The sequence below is a fragment of the Maniola jurtina genome, chromosome 28 (genome assembly GCF_905333055.1).
Source record: "Maniola jurtina chromosome 28, ilManJurt1.1, whole genome shotgun sequence".
NCBI lineage: Eukaryota > Metazoa > Arthropoda > Insecta > Lepidoptera > Nymphalidae > Maniola > Maniola jurtina.
This window is the reverse complement of record NC_060056.1, coordinates 257619-269050: the sequence shown is the minus strand read 5'-3', so window position 1 is coordinate 269050 and position 11432 is coordinate 257619. Positions and strand designations below refer to the sequence as shown.

The following is an 11432-nucleotide window of genomic DNA, read 5'->3' as shown; positions in this document are numbered from 1 at the left end:
AATATGGCGAGTGAGTTCTTAAAATGTACGCACTATACAGGGTGCGACCAGAACGCTAGCAAAAAAGAAGTACCTACTGATAGAATAGAAAAGATTTTTATTCAAATTAACTTTTACAAGTGCTTTTGAATCGTCAAATAATTTACCACTGGTTCGGAATGCCGTTCCTACCGAGAAGAACCAGCAAGAAACTCGGCGGTTGCTCTTTTCAATTGTTCAATTTACAATAATATTCTATACTATATAAGCAATTGCAGCCCCGCGCATTGCTGGAGTGAGTCAAATCAAGTGATGTTTACAGATACCTAAAAAAACTACGATTTTTTTTAAATCCTGCATTTTTAAAAGTTCACAATAATTGCAAATAATTTTATTTGCAATTCTGACTGACGCTAGAGGTCAACGAACGTTCCGTAAATAAATCACTCGAAGTCAATGCCACGTCGCAGGTGGGGCATTGACTCGAGTTTTGCACGCTATACATTGCGGGTTTGAAAATACTAAATCACTAAAACTACAAGATAAGGCAAATGGTTATTGGCGTTGGATTGTGTTTCGGTAGTATAATAATAATTCTGGTTACACCCTGTATAATTAAAGGATTTGTGATATAAGAAAACGCGTGAACCTATTTATTGAGCAGGAACTTAGGTACCTTATAGTTAGTAAGAAATTAAATATTTTCTGAAAAAATCTGAATTTTATTTCCGAACTATTTACCCAAAATCCTTTAACTTGAGGCTCATAAATGTAAAAAGTATCATCAAAGTATAAGGTACAGTAGGTACTACTAATTATGTAAGTAACGCCGATATACCTGCGCAGAAATCTAATTTTGAATGGCGTGAAAGTATCTCAGCCAATCAGCGCGCGTCCGTCCGCTATTGGTTGTTGCCTCCATAGATTGTACTACTACTTGTATAAGTTACGCCGATGTACCTGCGCAGAAATCTTATTTTTGAATGGCGCGAAAATATCTCAGCCAATCATAGCGCGCGACCGTCCGCTATTGGTTGTCTACGCGCCATGTTTCGTATGAGCGAGATAGCACGAGTCCCTGTTCTTGTAGTATATACTTAGATAAAAAGTAGTATATAATATGTACTTATACGGGATTCAAGCTAACTCTGTACTCATTTAATAACTTAAAATCTAACAATCTCAGTAGTACTAGCGCTTATTCCCGCGTGGACTACACAAAGAACCCCTATTTTACCCCATTAAGGGTTGAATTTTCAAAACACCTTTCTTAGCTGATGTCTACGTCATAATAGTTATTGCGGCCTGATCTGTCTATAGTATTCAAAGTTTTTGCCGGTTTAATAAAATTAGTGTAAATTAAAAATTTATAACACCCCCGACAAGTGAAGGTTACAGTGACTAGAAAACAGCTGATAACTTAACGCCTGAACCGATTTTCTTGGATTATAGCTAAGAACACTCGATTAAGCCACCTTTCAAACAAAAAAAAACTAAATTAAAATCGATTCATTCGTTTAGGAGCTTCGATGCCACAGACATACAGAGATACACACGTCAAACTTCTAACACCCCTCTTTTTGGGTCGAGGGTTAAAAAAAATCAAAATCCAAGTAACCATTTATTTTGCACATTAATAAAATTTTTCAACTAGATATTATTTACAAAAATTCACTTAAACGAAATTATTCTAAAATATTAATAATATTTGTTATAGTTAACATTTTTATTAGGTACTATGATATTTAAGCACTAGATTTTAATAAGTGTAAGAGCGATTGTGCACTGCATCCGATCCGAATCCGTGAAAATACGTTCCGTAGTAGTCGTAGAACTATTTGTATGGTAGCTTACGCACTAGCTCCGACTTCCGTCACCCGAGTTCTCTCCGACATCCGTGAGAATATCTCGGATGTGCCTCGGATTCCAATCGGACGTATGACCTATATGTCAAAGATGTCCACTGAATAGCTTGGATGTGGATCAGAGATCGGATTAGTGCGTAAGCAATATCCGAATTCGGTCCGAGTTTTTTACATCCGAATTTTCACGGACTCGGATCGGATGAGTGAAAACCGCTCTTAGGCAACAGAAAGATGTCACATCAATATAGTACTTCCAAAATGGCAACAACCTCAACCCACTGGGCCAATACTGAGCATGGATCTCCTCTCAGAATGGCAAGTACGGATTGTCAGACTTTTACGGAGAACTCTCAGGCATGCAGGTTTCCTCACGATGTTTTTCTTCACGGTTAAAGCAAGTGATATTAATTGATTTTGAAATTCCTAACAAGTCTAATAAATTAACACGACAGCCCTGCCAAAAAAAAAAAGTAAAAAAAAAAAACAAATTTGAAAATGGCGTCATATTGAGTTTTTTCAAAAAAGTTATAGCCAGTGTCAGGCATTTAGAAGTTATGGTGGAATGAAAAGACTCACATACATATTTTAAGGTTATTTTTAAAAAGTTGATTTGAGTTGTCAAAAATAATATAAAATTATTAATTTAGCTGATGAAGGTAGTTTGGTAAAATCGATATTTGGCTCATTCGATGTCATACAATCTGTTACTAGGAGGCCAACAAGATTGAACTTGCATAAATACGGGTGTTTTGAAGGTTTTAGTTCAGTCTCCTTCTGAGATTCGGAGCGATATCGCATATTTTCGGTATTTGGGTTGTGAACTGGATAATTAGATGTTGTGATAGCAATCACGCTCTAATTAAATTATTTATTTTGGCATTAGTTTGTTTAGATTAAAACTCTCGGATAACCTTGCACATTAAACTTGTGTTTTTTTGTGTTGGTTTTGGAGAGGACATTCCAATAATTCGATAAAAATATTTAAATAATACCTGCTTTTCTGAGTGACGCCAATAATATAACATATAAGAACCTTGAAAACACTACAATCCTTTTTGTGGGCAGTCGTGTAAAAAATTACCAAATTATTGTGAACCAAAAAGGGCAAGTTAAAAAAGTTAACCTAATAGTAAAAATCATAATAATGTTTATACCCAAAGGTAATGACAGTAGTTTATATGTCAGTATAGTAAACGACAAGTTGAGATGGCAATCGGCCGACTCGCACTTGACCAGTTTTTCCAAAATATCAATTAATATTATTAAGGGGACAACTAAAATAGTATCACTAAAAACTTAACAACTAAGTAATTTTCAGGCCCAAAAGTTAAGAGGGGTTTCTCCGCGTCACTCGCTCTATACAAACGTAGTTCCAATTTCATTTGAATAAAAAGCAACCCAATTCCATGAAATTTTGCAGACATATTCTAGAAACTAATATCTATGCCTGTGATTTTCCAGATTTCTGTTAAAATATTCGGTTTCAAAGTTAAGCGGTCTTAAAAATTCACATACATATCTTTGAGCCCCTGTAATTTTAAAACTACATATTTTTAGAAAAATCAAAAACACCACAGACACAGATATTAGTTTCTAGAATATGTCTGCAAAATTTCATGGACTTTGGTTGCTTAATACACAAATGAAATTGGAACTACGATTGTATAGAGTAAGTGACGGAGAGAGCCCTGTTAAAGACAAAAGCATACTTTATTCATATCCCGGCAACATGTTTCAATCAAAGTATGTTTTCGACATTATATTTACATAATATTAAAGACTATACTCTATAAAATACCCTTCTTTATACATTATTATTTAAAAAAACATTATTTAAGAGTGCACCACAAAATATGCAAACACGAAATCTGTATAGACTAAGAGCTAGCGAACGATTTGATTGTAGTGTTTATGGAGATACAAATATTATTGTAAATTGAATACTTGAAAAGAGCAACCGCCGAGTTTCTTGCTGGTTCTTCTCGGTAGGAACGGCATTCCGAACCAGTGGTAGATTATTTTGACGATTCAAAAGCACTTGTAAAAGTTTAATTGAATAAAAATATTTTGAAATTTGAATTTGAATTGAATTACTAGCGACCTGCCCTAGCCATCTGCGTGCCAAATATCAGGGCAATCTGTCCAGTAGTTTGAGCTGTTAGTTGATAGAGCTGTCAGTCAGTTAGTTAGTTAGCTTGTTCCTTTTATTTATAATATATACATATAATAAAATTGTAGAAAAGTGGTGTCTGTACAATGGAAATATATAAAAAAAAAGTAGCAGTGGTTGTTATTATATCGATGCCGAACTCGAAATTGTAATTAATTTTTTTTTGTCTGTTTGTCTGTGTGTTTGTGCACGCTAATATCAGAAACGGCTTATTCGATTTAGATACGGTTTTCACTAATATATTGTAGTAAGCCTCACTTAGAATTTAGTGTTTATTTTATGTCAATCGGTTCATAAATAAAAAAGTTATGTCAATTTAAAGAATCGCGGCGCCTCGCGCCTGAGCGTCCGTGGCTATATAAAGCGCGAAAAGTCACTATTCCACGCGAACGAAGTCGCGGGCACAGCTAGTTTATAATATGTTTAGATTATAAGGATGCCAACGTTCATAGTTTCTTGCTGTTCAATCAATCAATCAATTATTTACTAGAGGATGCCCGCGACTTCGTCCGCGTGGATTTCGTTTTTTAAAGATCCCGGGGGAACTATTTGATTTTCCGGGATAAAAAGTTGCCTATGTCAATTGCAGGGACGCAAGCTACCTCGGTTCCTTTCATGCAAATCGGTTGAGCGGATGGGTATTTAGGAATCCCGTGGGAACTCTTTAATTTTCCGGGATAAAAAGTAGCCTATGTATGTAGCTCTGGGATATAAGCTAACCCTGTACCTTTCGTCCAAATCGGTTAAACTGTTGGGCCGTGAAAAGGTAGCAGACAGACAGACACACACTTTCGCATTTATAATATTAATATGGATTTGCTGTAAATGTACGAGTAGGTTTACAAAGATGTTAAAATTATTTACAAAGCATCACCACTTTTGCCATGCAATGGCGTTGCAATGGCGTTGCATGGCGTTTTGTGGTAAAATAGTAAGGAGGAAGGTTTAAGACACTGTACAAATTTTTCGCTAGCTCTTAGCACTTTTAATATCTCATTTCAAACATACTATATCTTTCATAATTCACATCTAAACCTCAAAATTCTTAAAATCGAATGAAAAATCCTTGAAATATCAATAAAACTTTTATCAATTATTCTATATTCAATAATAGATAATAAGTTTAGCCTACAATTATTTTGTTTTGTAGTTTAAAAAGACATCGCTAATTGTGATTTTTTCGTATTACTTACAAAATACACTTTAAAAATCCATACATCCAAGTGCTTTATGAAAAAAACGTGTTCAATTCATTCTTAATTTAGTTATATTGGCTCTTACATTATAATTTTCAAACAAACCTTAGGTCTTTATTTTAAGAGGGGTCCTCCGTCACTCGCTTCATACAAACGTAGTTCCAATTTCATTTGAATATTAAGCAACCAAAGTCTATGAAATTTTGCAGACATTTTCTAGAAACTAATATCTATGCCTGTGGTTTTCCAGATTTCTGTTAAAATATTCGGTTTCAAAGTTACGCGGTCTTAAAAATTCACATACAAATCTTTGAGCCCCTGTAATTTTGAAACGACATATTTTTCGAAAAATCTAAAACACCACAGGCACAGATATTAGTTCCTAGAATATGTCTGCAAAATTTCATGGACTTTGTTTGCTTGATATTCAAATGAAATAGGAACTACGATTGTATAGAATAAGTGACGGAGAGAGCCCTGTTAATGATTCGAAAGGTATATTACTTTTTAAGACTCTAGGGCCCAATCTAAGTTTTTAACTACCCACTAATTTTTCAAATGAATCAGAAATTTTTACCCCCTAAAAGCATTAGAACATTTAAATTACTAGTTTTAGTATTATAATAAAGAGATGAATTTTTTACCTTTGACAATACAGGGGTGCCTGAGTTCTAAAAGACACTAAAGCCATTGGTTTTCCAGATATTAAGGTCATTTTATTGTAATTTTTACGGTTCTGTACCTCAAAAGGAAAAACGGAACCCTTATAGGATCACTTTGTTGTCTGTCTGTCTGTCCGTCGTGTCTGTCAAGAAACCTATAGGGTACTTCCCGTTGCCCTAGAATCCTGAAATTTGGCAGGTCTTATAGTACAAATACAGGAATAAATACCTGAGTACGGAACCCTCAGTGCGCGAGTCTGACTCGCACTTGGCCGGTTTTTTTCAAAAAAATTAAGTTTAACAGAGTCTCCTGAGTACTTGTGATTTTCCACATAGCGGATATTTCACGCGCAAACATCATTTTCTTAATAGATTAACACTTAGAAGTATGTAACTGGAAATTAAAATCTACAAAAATGGACTTAGTGAGTTTTAGAGCTAAAGGCATCCTTACAAGTTAACTAATGAAATTGTAGACGGTACGGCTACTTCTTATGGTAGATAAAAAATCTATTTGCAAAATTATTGCTATTGTGATAATAATTCCATATAGCACCCCAACTGAGGTTTAAAATGGTTTACATGACTTTTTTTTGGTTCACAAGTTAGCCTGCTGTCACACTTGGAGGTAAGTGACAACGCAGATGGAAGCGGGCTAACTTGGAACATAATATGGCAATTTTTGTATACCCATACCCCATGAATCTATATAATGCATCTATGGATAGAGCCACACTTAATACCTATACGAATCTACGAAAAGAAGTTAGAATAGCGCTCTCTCTGTTACGTCTCATACAAATGACAGAGACAAAAATCTCAGTGGGTGTTAACCATTTCGTGTCACTAACCAATCACAAACGAAACTATGTTTTCTAATTGAATTTCGAGTGTCTTTTGAAAACAACCAATCACAAACGAAACTGTTTTCTAATTGAATTTCGAGTGTCTTTTGAAAACAACCAATCACAAACGAAACTGTTTTCTAATTGAATTTCGAGTGTCTTTTGAAAACAACCAATCACAAACAAAACTGTTTTATAATTGAATTTCGAGTTTCTTTTGAAAACAACCAATCACAAACGAAACTGTTTTCTAATTGAATTTCGAGTGTCTTTTGAAAACAACCAATAACAAACTAAACTGTTTTCTAATTGAATTTCGAGTGTCTTTTGAAAACAACCAATAACAAACTAAACTGTTTTCTAATTGAATTTCGAGTGTCTTTTGAAAACAACCAATAACAAACTAAACTGTTTTCTAATTGAATTTCGAGTGTCTTTTGAAAACAACCAATAACAAACTAAACTGTTTTCTAATTGAATTTCGAGTGTCTTTTGAAAACAACCAATCACAAATGAAACTGTTTTCTAATTGAATTTCGACTGTTTTTGAAAACATATTTGTAATTGATTGGTGACTCAAAAGTCAAAATGGTTAACGCATACTAAGATTTCTAGCTCTGCCATTTGTATGGGATTACGTAACAGAGAGATCGTTATACTAGCTTCTTTCCGTGGACAGAGTATGCTTGAAGCAAATACCTACTTATCGCTATCCCACTTCGACTGCTAAGCGAAAGCGAGAGAGCAGATTCCATTGGTCCGACCTCTCGCTCTAATTTGTTAGTTGAAGTGAGACAGCGATAATAGCTAAGTATTTGCTTCAAGTAGGTATTAGAAATGCCTGATCCCCCATTCATATACATTCATGCCAAACCCCTAATTATTTTCTTTCTACGCGACATCGTACCAGAACGCTAAACCTTCTTTATGATGGTAACTAACAACGGCCGAAGCCTCTTACCAGATCAGACCACACGATTTAGGAATTCCATTCCAAATCCATCGATTCCAAAATTCCATTCCCAAAATTCTATTCAAATATTTGGGACTGGAATTCCATTTCCAAATTGTCTCTGCTTGGAATCAAACTCTGGACCTCTTCACTTATAAGACCACGCTACCATCCTATATCTAAAAAGCGGTTAGTTGCAAAAAGTAATTTTTGAGTTAGTTTTTGTTTTTTTTTTTTTTTGAGTTGGAGCCCTCTTAGCTTTAGTTTCAAGTTAACGTAATTAATTATCACCAACTACATCATTGTTTGACAATCAGACAGTGTACAATAGTACCCAATTTGAATAAATGACTTTGATTTTGACTTTATTGCCAAAAAACATGGGAGTTTCAAAAAACTAGTTTCTAAAAAAGAATGCAACGCAGGCCTAAGATTTTTAGTTTGGTCCTATCTAGCTAACTTTTTCAAAACATTAGTTTCTGAATTCCGACGTTTTTCGGCGATAACTTCTATAAATCAATATTTTTTTGTAGATAACAGTTTTTTAGATATAGCATGGCAGCACTATAACCTTACAAGTGACAACAAATACATTAAGCTGTATCCACATCAATAAAAATTTGTTTGGACGCTGCTTTATTAGATATATGCTCAAAGATTTGTGCATCATACACAATATTTTCATATATAACATATGATTACCATTAAAAAAGATTTAAAACCTCTCTACTCCGAATCGGATTCCGTTTCATCGGTTTCTTCTTCCTCTTCAGAACTGGAAACCGGTTCACATTTGATGAACTCAATCTCTTTTCTGGTCTTGCGAGGTCTTCCTCGGTTCTTCCCCTTACCCTTCTTCTTGTCTCCATCATCCATGACAGTCTTCACCATTTGGGAAATCCGTTTCAAATGCTGTTGTTCATGTCGTTGCAAATGGTTGTTTAAGTATCGTTTAATTTTGAATTTCTTTCCGCACTGATCACATTCGTGAGCATAGTTACTCTCGTCGACCTCAACGTGAACCGAATTGTTGTGCCGTCTCAGATAATGAGCGTGGGCAAACTCTTTATCACACTTTTCGCAACGGATCTTCGGTTTGTTGGGATGAACAATCTTCTTGTGTTTCTTCAAACGGACCGCCGAGTGGAAATACTTATCACACAATTCACATTTAATCTTCTTATCGAACGATGTGTGCACTTGCATGTGCTCTTTTAAATATTGATCGTTCTTAAATTCCTTCAAACATTCCGGGCATGTCACTTTGGATTCCAACGGAGGATGAATATTTAGGATGTGACGCTTCATATGATGACGAGACTTGAATGTCATTGGACAAAACACACAAGGGTGACGTTCGACATGCGAATGCTGGAAATGTAAGTGACGGTTCAAATTCAAATGGCTTTTATATAATTTCTGACAAACGTGACATTGATATTTGTCTTTTTCTGGTCGGTGACAGTTTTCGATGTGGTAACGCAACTTGTACGGTACAGAAAACTCTTTGCCACAATCTGGGCATTTTATTTCTGGTAATGTATTTGGGTGTATGCGTTTTACGTGCATATGTAATGCTCTACGAGTACGGAACTCCTGTAAGCAGAATTGGCAATAGCACTTCTCGGATTCCGAATAGTGCTTATTCATTCTATGCATGTATAAGTAATGTTTATTTTTGAATGTTTTATCACAAATGTCACATAGGACTGCGGACTCTTCAGATGAATGCACTCTCGTAGTATGGAGGTACAAGTTTTGGTAATTCTTGAATTCTTTGTTGCATTTCTGGCATATGTAACGTTTGATCCGTTTGGGAAACATCACTGGTTTCCATGTAGATAGCACGGATTCGTACATAGCTCTTTGTTCTTCGTTTAATTCGTTGCTGGTAACGCTAATGAATTTTGGAGGAGGTCGGTTTGGCATGGGACCAGGTCTTGGTATGGTATGGTCGATAACCTGTCCCTCTTCCAGTTTCGGTTCTTCCAACCGTTCTACCTTGGTTTCCGGGTAACTTTCCGATGGTGCTGGATAGTTTGGTGGCATGGAATAGTTTTCCGGCATGGTCTGGTATTGTGAAATTTCCGGTTTTTGGTCTATATAAGGACCTGGCTTTTGGTCTATGTATGGACCTGGTTTTTGGTCTATGTAAGAAGCTGGTTTTTGGTCAATGTAGGGTGCATCCATTCTAGGATGATATATGCCATCTTCGATTTTGGGTTGCTGATACATTGATGGTGGCTCCTCCATTGTGGAGATCTGAAAAAAAAGATAGTGAAATGAATTTAATTATAGCATGTTGGACAGCCTGTGCCATTTATGACATGTCAAGACTCTACCACCAGTTTGGAAAGCAGCTTCTACTGAGAAGAGCTGGCAAGAAACTCAGCAGTTGCTTTTTTTTTTAAACTGGCAGTGGCTGAATGACATTTTGTTATTCATAGCATAAGTATAGTGTGTCTAAACATTTATATGTGCATATTTAAAAACAAAATATTATGGAGACCACTCAGGCATGCAGGTTTCCTCACTATGCTTTCCTTCACTGTTAAAGGAAGGGATGTTTAATTGCTTACAACTCACATAACACAGTAAAGTTAGAGGTGCATGCCCAGAATCGAACCAACCAACCTCCTAAATAGATGGGCATGTTAACCACTAAGCCCTAGGCTATTACAACATAAAATATAATATAAGGGTCACAGGTAGAGATATCTTATAGAGATAAGTGATTCCCTGACTACTTTTTCTTTCTTTTTCAGTTTATTATCAGAACTTTCTAGTAAAATAAATAACTACATAGTAAGTATTAAATACTTGACACTTTCAAAGCAAAGCTGTGTGCAGAGCCTAGTTTCAAAGACATGTCAACACCCACTTGACCTTGAGATGTCTATCCTTATCTTTTACATAGTATTTTGTGAAACAGAAATACTCATTGTGAATTATTAGATAATGACGTAAATAGTGCATCAAATAGATAACATACTAGCTCTTTCTTGTGGTTTTGCCTAGGTATGACTTTAAGTTACAAAAGGACGAATTATATTAGCTCGACAATATTATTGCTATCTATACGTGGTTTCGCACCAATGCGCGGAAATTATAAGTAAATGCTCAGTCTTTTTATTGAACTTTGTAATAGGTAAGGGCCTATCTTTGTTTTAAAATAAGGCCCGCTTATCAAAGACGAACTACTTAAAATGCGAAAGTAAATACAAGTATTTAATTTTAATGAACTCCGTCGAGGACGCGCATGCTTTCGAATACAATAGATTAAACTTGGTCTTCAATAAAAATAATATAATAATTTACAATTTACGAAAAACTTGAAAAATGTGCCGATTGAATATCTCATTCGTACTCACCTTTAGCTTTAACAGCACTTCAGAAAACACTTAAAATGCACTAGAACACGTCATAACTTTATCGAAACCACAATTCAATATTATAATAAAACTATAAAATCATAAATTCCATTGTGCCTAAGGCTACATCTTCAGCAACATGGCGTAGATCTATTACTAGAAATATAACTAAAATAACATTGCACTTATCGAAATAACTAATAAAACAACGATTCCTTAAAACTATTTTGTGATATTATTGATAATTTTAATAAAATTCACGGCTAAATCGCTGATACGAAATTTTTGTTTGACAATTTCGATTTGACATTTGGGTGTCACACTTAACAGATAACTATTTCTTGTCTATGACTTGATTAAGGCTGCTTTACACTTGTTTACAATTTACAATA

The 11432-nt window shown here is 35.1% G+C and overlaps 1 protein-coding gene across 2 annotated transcripts; it reads right to left on the bottom strand.

Annotated features, from left to right (window-relative positions):
• Positions 1-7331: 7331 nt before the first annotated feature.
• Positions 7332-11342, bottom strand: LOC123879497 (zinc finger protein 675-like). Of its 2 annotated transcripts, XR_006799019.1 has the most exons (3): positions 11041-11342; positions 8208-9931; positions 7332-8148 (listed from the first exon to the last, which is right to left on the bottom strand). XR_006799019.1 is itself a non-coding variant. In XM_045927233.1 (2 exons), exon 2 carries the CDS (start codon positions 9920-9922, stop codon positions 8396-8398), a length of 1527 nt encoding a protein of 508 aa, XP_045783189.1. In that variant the 5' UTR covers positions 9923-9931; positions 11041-11342; the 3' UTR covers positions 7332-8395. The 2 variants fall into 2 exon arrangements, 1 of the variants encoding a protein (XP_045783189.1); XM_045927233.1 differs by having other exon boundaries at positions 7332-9931.
• Positions 11343-11432: the final 90 nt, after the last annotated feature.